General features: G+C 39.2%; 1 protein-coding gene across 3 annotated transcripts in view; it reads left to right on the top strand.

The window, feature by feature from the left end:
• Lasp (LIM and SH3 domain protein Lasp) overlaps positions 1-25,667 on the top strand; it is a 115,669-nt gene that overhangs the window by 69,885 nt on the left and 20,117 nt on the right. For all 3 annotated transcript variants that reach the window (XR_014443910.1, XM_083143014.1, XM_083143015.1), the window contains exons 3-4: positions 22,858-22,942; positions 23,439-23,539. Coding sequence is in view for 2 of the 3 variants with exons in the window: in XM_083143014.1 (XP_082999140.1) it covers positions 22,858-22,942; positions 23,439-23,539 (186 nt within the window). In the remaining variant the exon portion in view is untranslated. The remainder of the gene's footprint in view (positions 1-22,857; positions 22,943-23,438; positions 23,540-25,667) is intronic.

The raw sequence follows: 25,667 nt of genomic DNA on the forward strand, positions 1-25,667 counted from the left end.
AATTATATGTAAAAAGTAAAGCTATCCCGTATCAGGGTTGCCACGATCTAAGACCAAAAATTACCTTTTCTAAGATCAAAAAACAGCTATTATTATTATTATTAATGTAGTATTTGGATTGATTTTGATTGAGTGAAAAGAAGTAGGGAATAACAAATAATGAAGATTATTGATACAGTAGCAAATTATACACTTCGCCATAAATATAAGAAATACGAAGTTTATACGACATTCACTAATCACCTCGATAGTTAATATTAAGTTGATACAGTTGCGTTTTGAAGGGGATAAATTACTAGCGAAATGTCCATTTAAAATTTTGCCTGAATTTACCTGTGTTGAGGCAGATTTCCCTTCAATATTGTTCCCTGTGCGTTGTCCGTATCATTAAAACACACAGGGATAGGGAGGCAGGGCCCCACACAGTCCTGAACTTTGACGTAGTGGAGACAATGTGAAAAGTAAAACTTTTTGGTATGTTTCTTATTTTGAGCCAGGCACTGCGAGAGGTGGGCCAATTTGCCCTGGACTCCAACGCCAGAGGAGGCCCCAAACGAACAGAAAGGGTAAATGTGTCCTAAAAATTTTCTTGCTCGATTCTATGTGGTTTCTGTGAGAGTGACGTCACATTTATTCTTGTTGTTTAAAAACAGTTGGTGTACGCGTGTAGTGCCAGTTTAAAAAACTTAAAGGGACAAATATCGGGAAATACAAGTTTGATGTTTTTGTGAAGTCGCTATGAAGGTATGGTGTGTTGCCAGACATAATATATATTATCGGTATTGATTATAATACTACATCTTGGTTTTTTAAGGCATATGCTGTACGTAATTTTTACAATGCCGTAATAACTACATCAATATATTACACAATAACAAAACTCTTAAGTTACTCATAGAACAGTGAAAAATAATGTTCAATGACATTTCTTTTCAGCCAAAATGAACTTTATTAGAGTTATAATTATTTTTTTTGTTGAAGTGAAGGTCGAGCACGTGAAACAAAATTGATATAATTTTTGCTGTGAATCAAGGAATTACCAGGGTGGCGACAGACCTGGAAAACCGGGAAAAGTCGGGGAATTTCGTCTTCATTGACTTTTTTTTATTTATTTATATTTATTTAAAGATATCGTTATGGAACTCTGCACGGGAACAGGAAATCTCGTTCGTAAATTTCGGCCTTAACTTTTAGGCCCATTTTATGCGCAACACAACCACGGCGCCAGAAACCAGTGATGGCAGGAGGAGAGAGAGAGAAATTTCTCTCGCCCGGGCTTCTCGGCGGTAATTTTAAAATCGAACACTCTTTGGAGGAAAATTGTTATAACTCAGGCACTATGGGAGCAATCTACTTCGAATAACTTTTGTTTTGCAGCTAAAACATCAGCGCATGCAACCGTGTACAATTCAGAACGCCGGAGCGAGGAAGGGGTCTTGGGGGGCACGTCCCCCGAATTTCAATGGAAAAAACATAAAAATCTGGAGTTTGCCCCCTCTTCTCCCACTATTTTGGGGAGAAGGCGCGAACTTTAGCATTCTTTTCAAAGAATGGACATTTCTCAAGAGAATGAAACATTTTTCATGTTCTTGGGTGCCATACAAGTTGAATAATAAGCCGAAATGTGATTTTTTTTTTTTTTTTACGAAAAATAGGAAATTTCCATTTTTGGAGGAAAATTGTTATAACTCCGGCACTATGGGAGCAATCTACTTCGGATAAGTTTTGTTTTGCAGCTAAAACATCATAGCATGCAACCGTGTACAATTCAGAACGCCGAACCGAGGAAGGTGGGTTTGGGGGCGCGACCATCAAATTTCAATAAAAAATAACAACACAAAAATCTGGAGTTTGCCCCCTCTCTACCGCTATTTTGGGGAGAAGGCGCAAACCTTAGTATTCTCTTCCAAGAATGAACGTTTTCAAAGAGATTGAAACATGTTTCATGTTCCTGGGTGCCATACAAGTTGAATAATGATCCAAAATGTGAAACACTGTTCGGAAATGTGGCATGGATATGTTGCGGAGTGGAGGGGAGGTTGGTCATCAATATTAATTTCCCAGGCTTGCTCCAGACCTGTGTCCGAGTTTCCACCCAAACATAAGAGTGTGAAGGTCCAAAAAGCACATTCATTTTGCAATCAACACCATGATACCGTATGGTATCATTGGGCCAGTACGACCTTACTCTGATAATACCATATGGTATCATCGGGGGAGTAAAGGTTAAGCCTCTAAATATTGAATTATCATTTTTTCTTGTCCGTACGGGAGTTGTAAGGGGACTTGTCAACAGATGGAGGGGATAAGAGCGGGTGGCGCCTTAATGCATTTTGTTGGGCAAACCGAGGGAACATGGAAACAAATAGGTTCCATTGATACATACGATTTTTGTCGAATATCGCCACCCGACAAAGTATCTCACTACAACATGCGACAGAAATAGCATGGACTGCAACATCCAACAAAAATCGCATGCATAAACAAGAAGAGCTTTAGACTGCAAATATGCTGCTGGAATTTTATTACTCTTCTGGCTCACTTCAACTTATTTAATGTAGCAGTGCTTACGAAGGTTTTCTTTCATCATCCTGACGTATTACTGGTTTCGCACAAGTTAACATACTTTTACAATGACATTGCACTTAGATATCAAGAAGAATCCAACCAAACGGGATATACATAATTGCAGTGACGTGCGGTGACGTCGACACTTGGGGTAGCAGTCAGTGGCGTGCTCAAGGGGGGGGGGTTGGTGTGAGTCACACCCCTCCTCCCTTTAGGGCCAGTATTCCTTCAAAAAGAAGAATGTCAATAACAGGAAAAGATTGCAAAATTATGAATGAGTACTAGAAAAAAGTTCACGTAACCCTCACCCACATTAGAAAAAAAAAACTATTTGATTTGACTCTAAGCCAGAGATCCTGGGTTCGAATCTCGGATTGGCCATTTGTGTTCTTTGTGTGTGTTCCTTCATCTATTTTGTTGTACCAAAGGTGGCGGAAAAGCGAAGTAAAATAAACCAATTTGAGCAATCAATCAATGATTTGATTTCATTTTTGTTACTTAGCGTCGCTTTTTGTCACATTTGGTTAATTGTGAAGATGATACGATGAAACTGATGAAGGGACGAGCACAGGGAACGCCCATGCCCGGGTCGGGGTTCGAACCCGGAACGCCTGGTGTCGTAGCGCGCTGTGATAACCACTCCCCCGCGCTTGGTTGATTTGGTGACAGGAAACAAAACACAACACATTTTTTTGTAGTCTATCAATGATATTCATTTGAATTTTTGAGTTCTGAGATACATTTTTCTCTCCAAATTATTTCATTATTCACTGCAACACATAGGACAAGAATGCGCACTCATCACGGGTTCGAATCCTGGCCTGGATTGTTCATATGAGGTCCCTTCACCAATTTCATCATATCATCACTCAATCCTTATTTTCGCGATAACCAAATGTGGCAGAAAAGCGAAGTAAAATAAACCAAACCAAAAACAATATGAACACGCGTTCTCTTGCCCAAATAAATACATCCGTATTTATGACTGTTACAGGCCAATATATTAGTATATTTAAATAAAACACTACTAAAACGAGAGTCAGAGAGAGCCTGAGCACATATTTGTAATTTAATAATTATATATTCCATATTTGAAAAAGAAAAAAAGAAAGAAAGCATAACATTATTGTCTGCACATAACACGTTCCCATTTTATAAATAATAAAACTACATCCCATATTATATATACACACATATTGTACAACGTGTAAAAGGTTGTGTAAATACAGAGAACATAAGTACTGCATAAAATTTTACCCTGTGTTCTTTAGAGGATTTACAAAAAAATTATGAGAAACCAATCCCCTATCTGTCCTATAGGAGATAGACTGGGGGACCTGAAAGCCTGGGCTTTCAACCATTGCAGCGGGGGGCAAGGGAAGTAAAGGTAGAAATCTTCCTTTTCCTTGGGCCGGCCGTTTCTACCTGGAAACTGGCCTGGCTGAAGAAGAGCGAGCTAGGGTATCCAGCCTGCTTTGCCCGCGGAGAACACCGATGGACGAGAAGTGCGTGGAAAAGAAGGTGTTGCATATGAGCTGTGGTGGCTTTAACAAGACAATAAATATTGTGATTTGAATATAATTCGAGATGTGAGATTGATTGATCTATCTCTGCTAGACTAGCTACTCCTCAGTGCACGTCACTGCATAATTGAATACTATCACGAAAAAGTGAAACATAAATCTGCATTGGTGAATGTTATAAAAATTGGCAAGTGCATGCTCACAACCTCAAATTTACTGCAACACTAGTATTGCAATGAAATTAACGCCACTCTCTGTCCTGTCTGTTTAAACTCATGAGAGATGGTCATTAATCTCTCAGTGAGTAAGGTTAATGTCCAATATTATGAAATAAAATACTAATAATAAATACGTAAATATTTTAATATCATATTTACTCGAATCATTCAATGACAAAAGCAAATCACTTTCTTCAAGAATTGACTTTTCTCTGCCAGCCCTGCTAAATTTTCACTTTCCATCTACTGATTTATACGAGGGGTGGCCAGAAAGTAATTTCCGATTAGTAGGGACATTGATTTTTCGCAAACGCTAAAACCGTGAAAATGGTAATTGCTGCGAAATTATGTTTAGGAACGTGCAGTGATGTCTGGACACATTTTTCGCCCGTTCGAAATATCAAAATAATGCGAATTTGGCATAAAATGCGAATTGTTGGAGTTTTTAGCGATTTTTTTTAAAGAAATGTCCTAAAACAACGAAAAATTCCATGAAATTCAACATTCTTGTCTTTTCTAGGCCATGTTTGTGTACATAGAACATGCAAATTTTCCAACATTTTACTCAAGAGTAAACTATGGAGTTATACGTACATGGAATAATTCCGACAGCCACATTAAATCATGTATTTCCCACGATTTTTCAACTTCTATCAAAACCATTTGCATCACAGAGCATAGTGGCAGGGTTCTAACAGGAGATCGAGTGCTTATCTACCATCACACGGGTTCCACATCTTCGTATTTGTCGCACGAGATATGTTTTGAATTACCAAGCTAAGTGCGCACCATCGGCATTTTTCGAGCGAGTAATAATGGAGCTCAGTCGTTAGGGCGTCTGACTACTATGCGAGAGACCCGGGGTCGATCCCCTGCGGGGGAGAACCGGGATGTTTACCACCTATTCAAACTGCTCCGACACCCACCCAGCATCATATGAAGCTGGTACCTGGAGGAAACTTTGAGGGATAAAGGTAGTCAGGAGCGTGGTGCTGATCACATCACCCTCATCTTCAGCCGTGATCAAGAAAGTGTGGGGCCCTAACTGCACACCCCTATACACCTTCATGGCAAAGTGCAGGGGAGCACTTTACTTTTACTTCCACAAAAATCTGTTCCAACATATCAAACTGTCACGAGAATTCGTAGACCATGTGACCTACAATTTAAAATAATAGTTTAAAAGCGCAATGGAGTATTAAGTTTCGGTATATTTGGCATATAAATGTTCTAAAACAAAAACGCGAATTTTGGGAAACGTAACACTAACAAGTCAAAAAAAGATAATGCCAATTTTTGGTGCCATAATATATTGGTATCTGTCACGTGAGATTGATTGATTTTAATTTTTTGGGTGCGTCGCCACTTATAGTCATTATACACCCTTCAGTATATACGGGGAAAATTCCATTATATAAAATCCTTACCTTAAAATGAAAAAAGGGGTATGAAAAATAATTTTCCCAAAATAACTTTCAAGATATCAAACTCTCACGAAGAGGCGTAGGCCATGCGACTTACAATTTGAAGCAGTAGTTTAAAAACACCATGAAGGTATAATTTCGGATATTTGCCATAAAATGCTCTAAAATGGAAATTTGAATTTCTGGAAAAATAACACTATAGTAAAAAATAAAGAATAAGAAAATACACTAATTAAAAAAAAAATAACAAAATATCAAGGTCCCTACCGATTAGGCATAAATAAAACAAGAATATCAGTTGTAATTTATTGCATTAGTAACAGTGAGTCCTAACCTAATTTTCGGCATAATCACCACCGTTGTTCTAGCATTTGTCGTAGCATGGCACTAAATTTTGTATGCCCACTGACAGCAAAGACTGGAACTATCTCTACCGCAGTGTAGCTGTCAAGTCCTTGCCCTGCTAGAAACCTCTTCAGTTAAACAAAGAGATGAAAGTCGGTACATTCAAGGCCAGGGCTGTACAGGGAGTGGTCCAAGATCTCTCACCTGAAGTGATGCAAAGGGTCCGTGTGTACCCAGCTGTATGGGGTTGTGCACATTCGATTGGCCTTCCGTGAATTGTCTGCACCATCGTCTGCCCATACTATCACTCACGACGTCCGGTCTGCACACCTCACATGATTGCTGGTGGCTCTGTGCCAAATTCTGAGCATGCAATGTAGGCTACATCGCAGTCTGTGGGAGACTGTATGAGAGCTGCAATATTTAACCTAGAACTTTCCTAAAACGGATTCATTGCGACTGTACCAGAATACAGCTACATGCCACTTCTTCTGCCTGCATGTGTGTGTGTTACTTTCCGACCACTAGTGCTGCGTATAGGCACCATTGGAGCTTTTTTCAGGATGCCCCTCGTATATGAACTTTCAGAAGCTTTTATCGTTAGAGTGTTTACTGTTTTAATGTGTGGTTAGCTAAATCAGGTACATATACAATGCAATTCTATAAATTCCTTGCGTTAAATTTATAATACCTACATGCCCTTTTCGTCAGCATTAATGGTATAACTGCATGTTGTCAGTTTCACAGTACTTCACTTGGATATACTGTACAGAAGCAGAAATCCCATTGATAATGTAAGGAAATATGACACTTTATTTTGTTCAATTCAATTGTTTCACTTATATGCAAGAGTTAAGTTGTTTCCTTTACAGAGAAGAGAGAAGTAGCTTTGTGCATCGAAAAATGAGTCCGCACTCATGGTTCTTGCAAGCAGAGGGTTCCAAACCTCAGTGGAAATATCAACATATAATACCGAGATTGTATAAGGAGACTGATAAATTACAAATTGTATTTCTTAATCAATCACTCTTTACTCTTATCCCATTTAGTCGTAAGTTTAAAAGTAATTAAGTATTTTATTTTAAACTTACTGCGTATGATAAAATTCTGCAATCCTTTCCTAGCTTGTGAATTGTAATAATTTTCCAAATTCACTATTTTGCTGTTTGAATTCAAATCATAGGGAATAGAGAAATTAAGTAAATTTCATAGAAGATAATATTGGTAATTTTCAATCCATACCTAGATCTGCATGAGTTTATTATTTCTATTTGCAAAAAAACATCGATTTAGTTTAGTTTGTAATTGTCAGGGAAAAATGTAAATTTTTGTCCTGGAAAACCTGGAAAAGTCAGGGAATTTCATTTCTGCTTGTTTGTAGCCACCCTGATTACTGTTTCTGAGCGAACAATAGATAGAAGAAATATTAAACATGGAGACTAACATTTGTCGCATTCGGTCCACAAGGCGACAATTTCCGAACACTCGCTGCCACCGAGGTGGCTTGCAAGAGTCGGGAGAACGTATCATATCCCTTCTGCATCCACCCTTGTTAACATTGTGCTGTGATAGGCTCTCTCTAGCCCGTTCAATTCAAAGAAGAGTGTCTGTCTTTCAACTCTTCTTAACCCCAGAATGTTACGCAACACTTCCTCATTTTCGTCACCTCCCAAAGTGCTCTTGATAAACTCAAGAAGTCGAGGACCGAAGTGGAGAGCGTTTCTCGCTTATGGGAACTCTGATGGAGAATTCCGGTCTCAAGGCGTCTGCTGAGCTGTACGTAGCGTCAGTCACACCTTTTTTTGTAAGCGGATCTCGCTTGTTCGCAGCTGATATTATATGTCAACTGTCGGTGGTGGATGTAAGTTGAATGTATGTTTTAGGAAGGTACACTTTTGGGTCTTGAGTGGCTAGACTGATACAAAATAAATTTTGTTAAGGTGGGCACTAAATACTCTTAAGCGCAAATGGGAAATTGACAGTTTATGTCATGCACCAAAGGGGAAACTGGGCAGGGTACTTAACTCAAGAAAGGAGAAATGGCAAGCGTACGTAACTCACCAAAAGGGAAGCTGGTATCTTGCGTCACTCACGAAGAAGGAATCTGGTATCTTACGTAACTCACGAAAAGGGAAATGAGCAGCTCATATAACTCAGCAAAAGGGAGATGGACATCTTAAATAACTCGAAGGGGGAAACGGACAGCTTATGTAACTCACTACAGGGGAAACTGGCAGCTTATGTAACTCACTACAGGGGAAACTAGCAGCTTATGTAACACACCACAGGGGAAACGGACAGCTTATGTAACTTACCACAGGGGAAACGGACAGCTTATGTAACTTACCACAGGGGAAACGGACAGCTTATGTAACTCACCACAGGGGAAACGGACAGCTTATGTAACTCACCACAGGGGAAACGGACAGCTTATGAGTCATTCCATGCCAAATCAACACAGATATGTGCAATTTTTAACCTGACCATCTCCGATTTTCATGAAATTTGGGGAGTTGAAACTATGCATAGAACTTAGTAACTCTGAAAATTTTTAGTCTCGTGCGTCGTGTAATTGTTAAATTATTCAAGGTCAAAGTTTGCAGAAATTGCCCTTTTTGAGCCCGCTTAGCTATACTAAATGTGCTGTAACTCCGCCCCTATTTCGCCTAGGAAGCTCAAATAAAGCTTATTGTACAGGCAATTGAACAAGCTTTCCAGTGATATATAACAAGCCTACCTTTGGATAAAAATATAATTTTGTCACGTGACCTTGACTTTTGACCTTGAATATCTCAAAACATGTCATCACCAAAAATCGTGAAAAAAATATATTTGGTCCCTCATACCATACTCTAAAACATACCAAAAAATCATTCTGGGACTGCAATGGGATCAGAAGATACAAAATATTATGTGTAACTATGTGACTGATAAAAGCCCCATTACATGAACTATGAAGAGTCAAATGTCCCTTAACACCCCCTACAAAATGTGAAGGAGTTATCCTGGGTATAATTGGTCATAAAAGAAATAGGTTAGGCACAGGGAGATCCCTAGCCGTGTGTGTCAAGCTCAGGTCCGGCATATTGTTGACCGCCATATTGAATTCAACGCAAAAATTTCAAAGGAAAGGGGGTGATGTGATATATCAAATGAGGCTAGAATTTCACGAGAAATGAAGTGACGAAGGTTTATCCAACATATATTTAACCAGCAAAAATTTATTACTGCATGCTTGTAACCATTTTCTCCTTTTCGAGGTGTTAAAAACAAAGCATTGGAATGCTCCTAACGTGTTAGGAACTCATCGAGATCACGCAAACATCTTGGGAGAGAAAGAAGTATACGCACCATTGCATATGATTTTAATCAGCTACATTCACCAAATAGTTGAATAGTGAAGAATATTGGGAAAAGTATCTCAAACAATTACGTGACACTTCCTTTGGAATGAAAAATTCTTCAGTGACGAGGCAAATTTTTATGTTCACGGTGAAGTTAATAAAAATAATATGCAATACCTGTGATTTGCTCAGTCGAATGGTTGTTGCTGGTAAGCTAATTATGTGGTATAATGTATGGCGAACGGAAATGGTTGGTCCATATTCAACAACGGAACCTTAAATGGTGAGGGCTTCTTGGATTTGTTAAGTGAACAGGTTTTTTCACCCTTGCTTACGGGATATGGCACTTTTCGAGAGTTTTGAAACAGGACAGAGTGTGACCACACTATGTAGACATTTTCGCAATTTCTTCATGGTAATTTTCTAGGTAGATTGATGGGCACACGGGGATCTATTAAAAGGCCTGCACATTCCCCAGATCTAACATCTTAGGAGGACTTTTACCTTCAGAAACATTTGAAGAGAATGGTGCATGCACTAAAAGTCCCTGATATTGACCATCTGAGAGAAGGCATGGTTGCTGCTTGCGATGTTTTTGCACATGCTACATTACTAAATGTTCTATGCGAGTGTGAGAGACGTCAACGAGTGTGCTCACAGGAACATTGACAACATTATAATGTGCATATATCGTAAGTGAAAGATATGTGTATAACTTTTTGCTGGCGTAAGATACGTTGGAAAATCCTTCGTCACTTCATTTCTCGTGAAATTCTAGCCTCATTTGATATATCACATCACCCCCTTTCCTTTGAAATTTTTGCGTTTAATTCAATATGGCGGTCAACAATGTGCCAGACTTGCGCTTGACACACACAGCTAGGGATCTCCCTGTGCCTAACCTATTTCTTTCATGACCAGGATAACTCCTTTACATTTTGTATGGGGTGTTAAAGGACTTTTGACTCGTCATAGTTCATGTAATGGGGCTTTTATCAGTCACATAGTTACACATATTATTTTGTATCTTCTGATCCCATTGCAGTGCCAGAATGATTTTTTGGTATGTTTTATAGTATGGAATGAGGGACCAAATATATTTTTTTCACGATTTTTGGTGATGAGAGGTTTTGAGATATTCAAGGTCAAAAGTCAAGGTCACGTGACAAAATTATATTTTTATCCAAAGGTAGGCTTGTTATATATCACTGGAAAGCTTGTTCAATTGCCTGTACAATAAGCTTTATTTGAGCTTCCTAGGCAAAATAGGGGCGGAGTTACAGCAGATTTAGTATAGCTAAGCGGGCTCAAAAAGGGCAATTTATGCTAACTTTGACCTTGAATAATTTAACAATTACAAGACGCACGAAACTAAAAATTTTTATACTTACTAAGTTCCATGCATAGTTTCAATTCCCCAAATTTCATGAAAATCGGAGATGGTCAGGTCAAAGGCTGTGTTGATTTCGCATGGAATGACTCTTATGTAACTCACCACAGGGAAAACTGACAGCTTATGTAACTCACTACAGGGGAAACAGGCAGCTTATGTAACTCACTACATGGGGAAACAGGCTGCTTATATAACTCACCACAGAGGAAGCGGATAGCTGATGCAACTCACGAAAAAGGAAACGGAAAGCTCTAGTAACTCACCATACGGCGAATGAACAGTTTATGTAAACCCCAAAGGGGAAATGGACCACCAAAGGGGAAAAGTGCAGTTTACGTAACGCACCAAAGGGGGAAATGGACAGAATGTACCAAAGTCGGAATAGGCACCGAAAGGGGAATGGTCAATGGCAAGACCAGTATGACCCCCCTCCCTCTAGAAATTGTTCTCGTTTCTCCCAGCCTTACTAATAGGTTTTTTTTTTTTTTTGCACATCGTTACTGCACAAAATATGAAAAATGTTAACATTAAATTATATGATGTCTCAGAAAACAATTGGAAACCTTTATATTCAAACTAAGCACGCAAAAATATTGTGAAGGTACATGAAGGTGTGTAAGTATGGTCTCAAGCTCTGTATCTCTGCAAAAAAACTTCAGTTGGCGTGATCGGTGAAATAGCAAAAACAGAAGCTTTTTTATAAATTTCCTCACTATATCAAGGTTGCAGTATAGAAGACAACTTATCGTGCAAATCCCTGACCCCACACACACTACGTGGAACGCAATTTGCATACGACTCATAGTGGTGGGTCAGTGTGTTTATTATGCCCTTAGTCGAGCTGAGCTAGCGATGTAGTATCAGTGCCCGAAAGTGTCGCTTCAATTTGAAACACAGATATCGGCCGGTACTTATCTGGGGTCTGCGTTATCAAAAAATACCACGCGACACTTACACGAAATGAAATTATCCTGTGCAAAATTCGAAATTTTTATTTATTTTGCTTCAGTGGTGTGGTAAAATGTGTATTCTGTGGTAAATGACGGCCATTTTCTATGTAATTCTTGTCGTATTTTAAGGCACAACTTTAATAGAGGCACTTGAACCATAGTAATATTTGAAAATAGTGTTTATGATGCGTATTCCTCGTTGAAGTCTTTATTTCTAGGAAATTGTTATCTTTGATAAAATGCTCACCTTACATTTCGTGTCTGTTAATCTATATATTTATCTCCAGCTTAATTATATCAAGGATTTCTTCAGCGTAAGTGCGGCGATAAAGAAAGTAATACTTCAAATATTAACTCGAAGGGCGCAACGGAGGAACGAATAAAATAAATTTGAAATTCTGACACCGACTATCTTCCCGATTCTTCACTCTTTCATGTTTTCTCTACCATTGTGAGAGCTACTTGTCTTTTTCTGCTCTTCGGGATTCTTTTTTGTTTCTAGAAGTGCATTCTCTCTCTTTTTTGATTGATTAGTGACCGTCGCTTTTCTTCCTCGTTTATTAATCGTGACGATTAAGATGAATGATGGTTAGATAAAATTGATGTTGGAACAAAAGCAACTTGAACATTGTTATTCTAATCGATTAGGACTCGAACTCAAGAGTCGTGAATGTAACACTCAACTCTGTCGGTCGCCGAAGGGGAACAGTACAGTTTCTGCACGACCACTTCCTTTTGAGTAAATTTTCTGCGAATCGCTTTCTACATTTAGAGCCTTTCTGCAAGTATGTTTTCTCTTATAGAGTCTTTCTGCAAGCGGATCTCTCCCTTGTGGGACCTTTCTACAAGCGGGCCTGTTCCTTGTGGGACCTTTCTACAAGCGGGCCTGTTCCTTGTGGGCCTTTCTGCAAGCGGGCCTGTTCCTTGTGGGCCTTTCTGCAAGCGGGCCTGTTCCTTGTGGGGCCTTTCTGCAAGCGGGCCTGTTCCTTGTGGGGGCTTTCTGCAAGCAGACCTGTTCCTTGTGGGACCTTTCTACAAAAAGTCCCTTGTCCCTTGTGGAGCCTTTTTACAAAAGGTCACTTTTCCCTGTGGAGCCTTTTTACAAAAGGTCATTTTTCCCTGTGGAGCATTTCTACAAAAGGTCACTTTCCCCTGTGGAGCATTTCTACAAAAGGTCACTTGACCCTTGTGGAGCCTTTCTACAAAAGGTCACTTGACCCTTGTGGAGCCTTTCTACAAAACGTCACTTTTCCCTGCGGAGCCTTTGTACCAAAGGCCACTTGTTCCCTGTGGAGCCTTTCTACAAGAGACCACTTGTTTCCTGTGGAGCCTTTCTACAAGATACCACTTGTTCCTTGTGGGGTCTTTCTGAAAGTGTATTTTTTGTTGTAGTGGTTTACTTCGATTTTTTTCTTCTTCCATTGTTTATATCCAAGTTTTCCGGTTATGTCCTGATTGTCTAGTCCTCATTGTAGTGTATATTTTGACCTGTTTTCGCATTCATCGATTCATATGACCGAAATTGAGCATTGCAACTTCTCCTCGCAGCTGGATTGATATCAGTGGGTGGAACAAAGGAGGAGGAAGAAAGACCTTGAAGCAGCCTCCTTGCACTGGTTTCGATGTACTGCGTGCGATCTGTGAGCAGGAGAAGGGGGCGGAAACTCGACGGCAGATTTCCAGCACTCTATATGAGGAAGCTGGAGGCAGGCAGCTGCAGCGAGAAGTGGTGGTGTACCGGGCGTCGACCTCCCATCTCATCCCAAATGAACTGGTTCGTGAGTCAGCAGAGAAGCTGGCTGCACTGGACCACGAAGGGCGAGACGCGGAACGTTTCGTTTCGTATTCGTCGCCAAATCATGTTGGCGAATGTCAGTGTTTGCAAGGTTGTCTCTGTCCTAGAACTTTTTAGCAGTTAACCCCCCCCCCCCCCACATGATTTGATCTGGCGACCGTGCTGACCAACTAGTTTATGGTCCATTAATAACACCATTAAGCCTTGTTTCCATGATAACCAAAAACTCAATATGCTGGCCAAGGCAGAATTTATATTATTTTAAAACATAAACTAAACGTTACGTTTCAACCTTCTAGCAAGGTCTTCTTCAGACTCTGTACCAAATACCAATTTGGTATTGTATTGTATTTGGTATAAAGTCTGAAGAAGACCTTGCTAGAAGGTTGAAACGTAACGTTTAGTTTATGTTTTAAAATAATGTAAATTCTGCCTTGGCCAGCATATTGAGTTTTTGGTTATCACGGTCCATGTTTTCAAACCTTCTGTGAAAAGTGAGGTAGACTAAATTAACATTAGTCAACCTCCGTGGCAGAGTGGTTAGCGCAGGCCACTATGACGGCAGATGTCCCGGGTTCGAATCCCGGCCTGGGTGGGCATGGGTGTTCTTTGTGAGTATCCCTTCGTCAGTTTCATCCCATCATAACTCATCCTCATCGTCGCAATTAGCTAAAAGTTGAAAAAACAAAAACGAAAACTAAATAACAAAAGTCAAAAGTAAGTTAACATTAATGGATTGAATGTATAAAGATTTCTTTCCTACACATCTTTACCTTAACAAATTACGTTCAGCTTCCATGGTAGCAAAGTTATTTGCAACAAGGACTTTATAATCCTAATCATTTATCATATTGGAGTGGCTAGTAGATAAGATTAGCATATCGGAATCTAGATGAGGGCAATGTGCTCTCTGTCTTCCTCCCTCAAAAATAGTCATTTAAATTGATATTATACATATTTTTCGACTGGATTCAATGCATTACCCCCCCTTTTTTTGCATCACTTGTCAGCCACTTTTGGACAACTGGTACGATGAGGATGAATAATGATCTCATAAATTTAAAGGAACACTTGTTCCTCTGTATGGACTCGAGCCTGAACCTTCGGTGGCTATATCTCGTCGGGATTGCCGTAGGAAAAACAATCCTCATGCGAAAACTAGCAAAATACAAGCTCACTACTTTTTATAAGTGTTTAATATTCAAGCATAACGACATCTTTAATCCATGAAGTCCAAAGTTTTTTGGCTTTGCTTTTATGAAATCATATTTCTTTGTTTGTTGTTCGTTAATTTAATTTTGTGACGTAAGCAAGTTATTTTCTTCACCGCATATTGTATGACCTTTGAAGATAACCCACTGCACTTCGATGGCTTGGTATATCTGCAAGGCGAGCTGGTTTTTGGCATTGGTCCAGAGATTGGGTCATGGGTAAGCTGTGCATTCTACCAGTTATGGGTTTAAACTAGGCCAGATGATGCGCTTTAAATAATCATGACTAGATCTGCGTATTGCTGATTTCTGCTTGGCAATTTTACGCCACCACGTAAATCGAGACAATGAGGATGCATGATGAAATAGATAATGGGACGAACACAGTGATACACTCATGATTCGAACCATAACAGGAAGCCTGTACTCGTAGCGTGTCACGCTAAACACTTTTCCACAGACGATGATATATAGTTTTGATATCCGGTGCTCCAGATATTAATTTAATGCCCTTTAGTCTGCAGTATTTTGATCTGGCCTTTTTCAAGAAGTAATAAGTAAACCCGCCTGTATTCCTTCCTTGGGAGAACGAGAGCATATAGGCCAAATGACCAATGGGTGAGCCGTTGTGTTCTACTGTTCCTGCCAGTCCTGGGTTTTTAAACTAGATCAGATGTTTCATCGTGACTAGCTCCATGTAGCCGTTTCCACTACAGAGGACTATAAATTTAAGACACAGGGAACCGGTGCAAAGCGCTTCTCTCATTGTCAAAATATTCATTGCAAATGAGGCAAGTATTTGCTATCGTTGCCTAAAAAAGTAACTAACTCTCTAGCTTACTTAAACCCGAAGATTTTTGGCTGCAGCAATACAAGCCTTCCATCTGTTCTATCCTGGATAAGATCAATCCAATCTTTTCCATTCTTACCGATTTCCTTTAGGTCCATCGCAACGTTATGCCTCCATCTCCGTCTTGGACTTCCTTCAGGTATCTTACCATCAGGTTTCCCAACAAGAATCCTCTAAACTCTTCTTTCCTCTTCCATTCGTACCACGGGGCCTGCCCACCTAAGTCTTCTTGAAAATCATTGATTAAATGATTAATAATTGAATACAAATTGTGTACTTCTAAATTATGTAACCTTCTTCACTCACCTGTCTCCTCATCCCTTTTAGGTCCAAACATTTTTCTAAGGATTTTATTTTGAAATACTCTCAATGTATGTGCCTCTTTTAATGTAAGGTACCAAGTTCCACATCCATGTAATAGGTAACATGAATACTTTCAACGCAAGTTGTCGTCCACCTGTCCTCGTTGAAATTGTATTATTAGTTTTAGCCAGGCGTCATATCCGGGTACATTCACTTACTTTAAGATATCAAGGTAGGTTTATTTTATTTTATTCGCTTTTCTGCCACTTTTGGCTAATCGCGAAGATGAGGATGAATTGTGATAAAATTATATGGATGAAGGGACAAGCACGCACAGACCCAACAGAGGATTTATACTGGCTGTAGTCCCAGATGTCTCTTTAGCCTGCAATGCAGTTACCTTACTGTAACGTGGAAGTGAGGCTCCCCTTACACCCACATATATATCAGGCGGAACGAACGATCGTAATTTATTAATGGACAATTTAACTTGTCTTGAACGACTCCAGAGGTGATTTTAGATGTCACGGAAAGGGCTGTCAGCTTCTCAGAAGTCAGTGAGAAAACGATCTCCATTGACTCTTTAAAAATGAAATATCTCGGGGAAGAGGATATCCCATGCAGGAATATGTGACAGCACGTCCCATCAGCCGATCTTTGTTCGCGCAGATACACCACAAGATGCCAAGAATCAGCTTCGGAAGTAACGGTTGTGACTCAGTTACAAGTAACAGTTTACTTGTTAGAAGTAATTTTCTTAATGTTAACGCTAGATTTTTCATTATCTTATGGACCAGTGCTCATAACACGGAGCCACGGTGTCTCACAAGTTTGTTACCCATTGCCAAACTCGACCAACCATTATCCTAGCTGGGAATTTCCACTTCGAGCACCACCTTGAACTAAATGTGTGCCTTATTTATATACTTTTATCGCCAAAATCTGTACTGCGTGTGCCACAAGGGCGTTTATTTGGTAGAACACGTATGGCATAAGAATATATCATCTCGAACAAACATCCTGGATATGCCATATCTTCTTGGTTCAAGAGTAAATGGGAAAATTAATTTCTCAAAGAAAAATATTAATTTTGAAGCAAAGGATTTTTCGTGATTTTTATTACTTCATGCATATTATATTTAGAAATAAATAAATTTAATTGTAATTTATTTAAAAGAAAATGTTCATTCAGCCATATAAAAGAACAGCCCACTTGCTATTCATACATGAAACAGTTTATTTGTACAAGCTGTATTTTACATAGAATAGGGTAACTGTAACTTAGTTCCTAACTCGGTTACTTCCAACAGGTAACTTTTCCAAACCCTGCCAATAATGCAGCTTATTGTTGATAAACCCCGGTCAGTTGGCTCCGTTCAACAAGAGTTGTGATCGTGTCGCACTTGACCTTGAATGGGGACGTGCGTGGGAATTGGATTTCTTAAATATCATATTTTGCAGGCGACGCCGTCCCATGTGCCACTTTTCTTTCGGTCAGCGGCCGAGGTTTTGTTTAAGGATTCCAGCGAAGATCCTTTTGTACGCACAGATATTGACATTCACTGCACGGAGGCGTGCGTGTGGAAATGCGTGCAAAGTTGAAATGGTACTTGACCTTCAGCCCATTCAAACGCACGAGAACCGAAGGAGCGGCTCCATCTTGATGTGGTTCCGTTCGTAAGTTCGCAGTTAAGCTAGCTGTTCCTTCGGCTGCTGTGCAACCATTTAGGTCTCTCTCTTCGGTGGAAGGTTACTTGCATAATTTTATGTTGCGGTCAGGCAGGGAGCTTTCGGAACGACACGCGTCTCTTGAAGACCAAGTTTCAGAAATAAATTCAACCTTTCGAACCGAAGCAACACGAAAGCTGCCAGTCTCGCTCGACTGGGCCGTTTTCTCAGTGGCCTGCAACAAGCCGTTTGTCAGGCCGGTGTGAAACCCTCTTATCGCTTCGGTCTGGAAGCTCCCTTAGATTGTAACGAAACACACTTCACCCAGGGGGAGGGCGCTGGCGTAGATCTGTGACGGTGGTTTCCGTTGTGTATATACAGCCACGGACACGGCAGGGGTCACGGGTTCGAATTCCGGCATGGATGGTTGTGAGAGTCTATTCATCAATTTCATCATATCACTCATCCCCATCGTCGCAAATTAGTCAAAAGTGTCACAAAAAGCGAAGTAAAATAAAGCAAATCAATCAAAACTTCTGGGTTGTAATGAACGCATTGTAGCCACTGAGATCGTGACAACCCAGAGGTGTCCGTGACTGCACCAGTTCTCTCTACCCGCGAGGAGGAGGATTTCTCTGTGGGAGCTGTCAGACCGAAGCGACACGTGCCACTTGGAAACAAACTTTCAGAAATGGATGCAACCTTTCGTACCGAAGTGTTACAATGAGCTGCACGTGTCGCTTGTGTGTGGCTCGGACTTGGCGGTGTACTGAATAACGTGTCTCCTCGGTCCGGTGGTCGCGCAGGCTGTTTTTTTTTTGGGGGGGGCAGACTGGTTGTGCTAGTGTCGCATGTCGCTTGTCACTTCGGTGTGAAACTTCCGCGTCACTTGTTGCTTTGGTCTGAAAGTTACCTATATATATATATCTTTCTCTCTCTCTTGACAAAACAGAATTAGACATTTTTCATAAGAATTCAAATTGTGTGTGTCGTTTACAGAAAATATTATAAAGTTTGCATAGTTTTGCTGCTGTTGTGATTGTATATACTATAACATGATCTAATTCTGTAAGTATGATAGCGAGCATGAATGTTTTACACCACACACAATTTGAGTGTAACGTATTCATGTAGAATTCCATGTGTGGTTGGATGGAAATCTCCGCTATTCGAAGCAATTAGATACTGTGGCTTCAATTGTGCAGGAAAATGAAAAATATATTTATTTAACGTTATCACTAAAACACTTAATTTAAAACTATAATCAGATTCGTAGCAATTTCAACAAAAATTTATGACTGCAGAAATAAATTAAAGTAGGCGTAACATGCTAATATTGTAGTTATTTGTGGAAAATTAATTAAGTTGTATTTGTGAACATTTAGTTTTACAACGCGTTACTAATTTCCAATTAGTGTAATTGTATCCCTTGGCGAGCAGGCGGCGTACAGCCTGCGACGCAGTTCCCGTGGCCAGCTGAGTTGATCTGATCCCCGCCCCCCCCCCTTCCCTGTTAATTGTTGAGGTCAGCGACATTGAAAGCATGGGCGAAGCTGCCCGCCGCCAAACCTACGAAACGGAACTTGTCACTTGTTTTTGCTTGGTTGTTCACCTCGCGTATCCCTGTTGTCGTGTAATACAGACAGTGAGGTATTTACGATTTTGTTTTGGTGCGGCCATTTTTTCCATGCCGATAAAATTCCACGAATGCATGGATCTCTGAATGTGCGTTTCCACGTGGCATGTCTTAAGATTTATCACCAGAGAAGATGTGTAGACGTATACCCTGCAAAACAATATTTAAAAGCATCATGATACTCTCCATGGCTGTATATACAGAAAAAATGGGTGGGGCTCAACCATAGTTCAATAGGCTCAACTTAGCACCTCAAGTGTGGTACAATTTTAATAGTTATAATTTAATTGTTAGTATTAATTTATTATCAATAAATACGTTTGAAATACTATATAACCAATAACTTTTCCTCTCAAACAATTTGGATCTAAATATTGGCGTGGTTTACATTAATTAAATTAATCATAACTATTATTTTTACATTCAACTTTGTATTTCAACCCCTTCTTGGTGTGCTTATTTTTTTCCCGCGCGCGAGAGAGAGATTGATATAACTTCCATATCAACAAATGCATCGTTTTTACCAACTTTGAGGTGGTGTTTCTTTGATTATAAAATATAAAATTAATGCAAAATGTTTTCTAAACCAATGGAAGGGGTTTGGACCCGCCACACCCTCCCCTTATATACGGTCATAATGGTCCCTCCTCCATTCCTACCCAGTCGCCATTGACTGCAAAGCGGAGAACCACGGGAGGGCGATATTTTCAGCGGGGGAACAGTCACATTTAGGATACATCTATATACTATACAAAAATGCACATTTGGACTAAAAGAACAGTTATTTTTACAGTTCTTTTTGTTTGCAGGGGCAAGGGCCAGGCATTCGTTTCCTTCTCCCCCCATTGGTGCCTTCACTTACGCTGGAATCAAGTCAACTTCGATTGATTGATTTGCTCTATTTTACTTCGCTTTTTGTGTCACTTTTGGCTAATTTGCGAAGATGGGGATGAGTGATGATGACATGATAAACGTAAGACGGACACTCACAAGCATCCATGCCCAGGCAAGGATTCGAACCTGGGACCGTAGCACGTAGTGAATTGGAGAACTACCGGAAAGGAAAGTAGCGGGCTCGGATTTAAAAAGCCAGAAAACAGCTGCGATTTTTTCTTCTTTCCCCAATCGAGCAATACGAATCGTCCTTCTAGGGAGATTCTGAATGAACATGTCTTTAGGAAAACAATTCACTTGCGTATTCCCAGAAATGAAACACTTCCTCCCTCTTTTTTAAACGAAGGGACATGTTTTCCTAGTATTGGTATCTTGTTGTCAAGGGTATCGCGAATTTGGAATGCTGGGTTGGTTACCTCATATCTTACTTCAGTGACGTCATCTGCGTTACGTCATTGGTCGCGGCTTTCCAAGGAATGAGACCATTTCCTTCATGGGGGATTTCGATGAGTAATCATGTGAATCCTTATAGTAGGGAAACAGTTAAATGCCCAGAGGAAAAAGGGGGTATTGTACCTCCTCCAACTTTTAGCTGGTCATTTAAGAAAGATAAAAGCAGCCTCTGTTAAATGTAGAGATGGTAAAATATGACAGTGACTACTACTGCAAAAAAGTCGTAAACCACCCCTCACCCTACTGCAACTCTAATATCCCTCCTATTTCGAAATTTCTGGCCACGCCATTTTGAGGAGAGGAGGCCGGTCAGTGAGGTGCCCCGACGGGTTAGGTAACAAGGGATCCCTGGCTCAAACCCCAGTGGAGGCACATAGCAGATCAGATCCCACCTTAAACTGTAGATCCAGTCCCGATTAGCCTCTCTGTGCCCAAAGTGGATGAATCACACTTGGAGACCAATCAGGGGTGTATGCAGAAATTTCATAATGAGAGAGGTGGGATGTGGCTTCTCATTTAGTATTTCCCATTTGTACATTACCCCCTCCTTTTTGTGTATCCAACATTGTTTTCTGTTTTAAGAAAATCTGGATCAGGAAGTAACCCCTGCCAGCCGTCATGATGGAATGGTAGCAAGCTGTGATGCCAGAAGTCTCAGGTTTAAATCCTGTTCAGGGTTTGGACTTATCCATTTTATCTGCCTGTCACTCACCCTCCTCAAACTGATTATTGGAAAAGAGAAATTCCCCTTTTTGTCTCGCAAGCAGTGCAGGCCATTGCTACTCTGACACCAAATGTCCAACTTCGAGTCCTGCCCTGAGCATGGGTGTTCTCATGGATGCGAGTATCTGTTCATCAATTTAATTTAACCACCACTCATCATCACAAAAGTGGCAAGAGAGAAGGGGAATAAAATTAGAAAAAATATTTACACAATATAATCCTAAAACGTCCACCGTGGGATATATATTGGGTTTATGCATAAGTTTGTAGCATTTTTTTCACTTTGTCAAAAGTATTTTATTTGATACTAATTTGAGATGAACAACAAGAGACATAAATTAATCAGTAATATATTTTCCTTCATTGTCTATGACTGTCTACCAATGCTGGGGCAGTTTTTCAATTCAACGCCTGAAGAAAGCGGCTGATTCAGTGTCAAATGCGTGGTCAAGCCAAGTTTGAAGGGCATTTTCGTCAACAAAGGAGCTTCCTTGAAGATTGATGGATTGAGAGCTGAAAAGGTAGAAATCTAAGGGTGCAATGTCGGGGGAGTAAGGAGGATGTGGAGTAACTACCCATCCAAGCTCCTGGATAGCAGCTTTTGTCATGTTACCGAAGTGTGGGTGTGCATTATCGTGTCGCAGCACTTGATGCTGTCTTCTGGCCTACTTGCTGATTTGATTGTTTTCATTTAAAGCGTGTGGTATCCTGAACCTTACCCATGGAATGCAAATGTCGTACAATGGTTGAATGGTCACAGTTCATCACATTTGCTAATTCTCGAGTCGACTGATGTGGATCCTCGTGGATTAAAGTGTTTAAACTGTCTTCATTAAAGCCCGATTGTCTTCCTGAACGTGGAGAAATTCTTAAGTCAAAAATGCCCTCTTTGTAATGACAAAACCATTTTCTTGCCCTGCTTTCCCCGTTGGCATTCTCCCTGGGACAAATGTTTCGAGCTGCCTCCACTGCTTTGCCCCTATGTTAAACTCAGACAGAAGAATATGTCGGAAATGTTTTTTCCCCCCACTGGACAGTTATTGTTCTTTTGCCCATAAATAGCACAGTCTTTCTTCAAATCTGTAAAATTCAGTGCATATTCACAAGCACAACAATGCAACTCCAATTGATGAACATCAAACGATAAACAAACTGCTAACACTGCAGTGTTGCCATACCAAACACAAACACTACGAGGCCTCCCCAATGGCACAGTAGTAGCGTCATTGTCTTGTAATCAAGGTGCCCCAGGTTCAATACCCGGTAGATGCACATAGTGATTCGGATCCTACTTCAAACTGTAGGTCCAGTCCTGATTAGCCTTACTGCACATAAAGTGGACTTAAAACCCAATTCAACCAACAAACTCTACGAACTTATGCATCAACCCAATAGTATTATCAAGAATGAGCAGTTAATTCAATTTAGCTGTGACAGAAGAGAATTCTCTAGATTAGTTGGTACACTCTGCTGTAATTGTTTGTTAATCTATGTTACATTAACATTTTACATACGTTACTAGTTCATGTACTAAAAGATTTTGCTCTCCTTATTTTCAGACATATTCCAAAAGCAAAGGCCACAACTGTAGCCGAGACACCAGAATTGAAGAGAATTCAGGAAAACACAAAAATTCAGTCAAACGTAAGTATGTTGAAACTCAGGAAGTTTTATCTTTCTTCTAGGTATGAAAAGTACATAGAAGTAGTTAAAGAGAAGAATAGTTGACCTACGAGGTATCGTTAATAGTGGAATGGTGTTCATTTGAATATGAAGCAGGTTGTAATTATTACACATAATAGTTTAAGGAATGAAAATTACTGCTGTAACAAAATTAGTCTAAGGTGAAAACTATTACTGGTTTTTCTTGCTGAGGATGACATTGTGAGAATGTCAAAAATGTTCAGAGCATTAAATAATCTTTTGACTACTTTTTAACAATCAAGGTATTCTATGATGCATATTGGAGGTTGTGACAGATTGTAACTGGTTAGTAACTGGTTTTATGGATGGTTTTAAACTTCTTCCACCTATATCTCTGAAATTCAGCATTGAATTATAGTATGTGTGTGATGAAGATTTTTATAAGTTTATTTTATGGTCTTTGTGAGTAACAATTATATCATTATGCTTGTCACAGGTCAAATATCATGAAGAATTTGAGAAGTCAAAGGGAAAATTCACACAGGTAGCAGATGACCCAGAGACATTGCGTATCAAGCAGAACTCCAAAATCATCAGGTAATAAATATTTGCTTCTTTGAAGTAAACAAGACTGAATTTTCTGCACAGAAATTTAAATTTATGGCATTTTTTGTTTGTGTATATATGTAAATAGATTGGAAAGTGTACTGTTTAGTTTCACACTAAAGTATGGTAAAAAATTCAGTATGTTAATGATCTGTCACATTATGGCAGCTAATTGTGTAAAAAATGTGTGGAAACTATCCAAAAGTGTTTTTTAGACATCCAAATCCAGACAATTTTTGCCCGAAAAAGTAATGTTTTCTTGAACGACATACCTGAAGACCTTTTTTGTTCCACTTGCTATTCTACCCTGGGTTCAAAGTATATATTATAATATATACATTTTGTGCTGAACAGCTGGGTCATGAGTAAATTAATATGAACCCCATTACCCCAGTATGAACATCATAGGCTATGAGGAAACCAACGAAGTCATCTTGTCCAGCTCTTTTTAAGGAATATACTTATTGTACTTATTGTACACTCCTGTTCAAATAAAGTTGCATTCTTTATAGGGTTGAACAGTTGAAATATATGCCACTTTATCTGAACAGGAGTGTAGAAATAAACATAATATAAATATACATTTTAAGCAAAGTGCTTCCTAAGACATACACAAATATCTGTCATTGTAAAGAAATCTTTTGATAACTTAGTTTCACATGAATGTAATAATCTAACTTGAATCTTGTTTACATATGGTTTTCATACGTTACATAGTCTACAATATTTGTCTTTCCCAGCTTCCATGCATGTTAATTGAGAGGCCATAAAACATATAAATCTATGTTACAGCTCACTTTGAGCACCAGTTTAAAAAAATGTGTATTTTTGCCTTGTTAATAATTCATCGGTTTTCTGAATTTATCTTTTTCAATGCTCACAAAGCTCCTACAAGACCATGCATCAGGTATGAACTAACTTTGTCTGTTTCAGATTTTGTTTTGTTTTTGCATGATTTAAATGCTTGCTTTGCGGAAGTAACAGTGAACTTCTGCAGTCTATTGAAGGAGACTACATTCTGTACTTTAATTGTATTTCCTTTTTAAGTTGTTATGTTTGTAAAGGCTGAGAGAAAGTCTATATAGGTTTCTGCACAAAACGTATTCTGTTTTGGTGCACATGGCGGTGAAATGCTTGTAGTAGATACTATTGTGTAGTTAACCACCACTTCTCAAAAGAAGTTCATACAAGTGACTCTTCTATTACTTATGAATAGGGACTTTGATTTTTCGCAAATGCGATAACACCGAAAAATGTTAATTGTTGCAGAAAAGGGTTTTAAGTATATGTAGTGACATGTTATCAACATATTTTCCATGCATTAAAAATCACAAAATAATGCAAATTTGGCAAAAAACCTTTTGCAAATATCAACATGCTTAAAAATTGGAAAATAGCATGAAAATTTAACATTTCATGTGTTTTAGGAATAAAAATGTACAATACTTATGCATGCGTAATGGACATGTTTTCCAAGATTTTATCCCAAAAGAACTATGGTGGTGGTATACTTTCAGTAATTCCTACAGCTACATAAAACCACATGTAATGTAGATGTTTGCCATGATTTTCACCTCCTATCGGAACTTTTTGCAGCACCAAGCAAAGTGGCTAGTTTCTGGCAAGAGAGTGCACACCTAGTGTCATACGTGAGCCGTAAGATTGGTACTTGCCATGCGAGAAGTAATGGAAAATAACTTCCTCAAAAGTAGTTTCCAATGTCAAGTTGTCATCTTCAAAAAATGTTTCTATGGTTGTCATGAACAACATATGCATGTGACCTAAAAATTAAAAGCACAATAAAAGTATATTTTGCAGAAAAATGTGTTTCCTGAATTTTCCTTAGTCCAGATTAATAAGTTTAAATGAGTATGCACAAATAAAATATCTTATAACTTGACCATGTTTTATCTTAACAAATCCTATTAAACTTTTCAACCTTGATACTGGCCCGTAATGAATTTGAGGAAATGTAAAGAAGTTGCAATCCATACAATCTAAGTAGTTTTTTTTTCAGTTTATGTTATGTGTGGACTTGTGTATACATTTTGACTTTTCTTTTATGCATTGTTTGATATTTCTGTTACTTTTTCTTTTATATTATATTTAATTAAAGCCC

Source organism: Lepisma saccharinum, chromosome 21 (genome assembly GCF_977018435.1).
Source record: "Lepisma saccharinum chromosome 21, izLepSacc3.1, whole genome shotgun sequence".
NCBI classification, from domain to species: Eukaryota; Metazoa; Arthropoda; class Insecta; order Zygentoma; family Lepismatidae; genus Lepisma; species Lepisma saccharinum.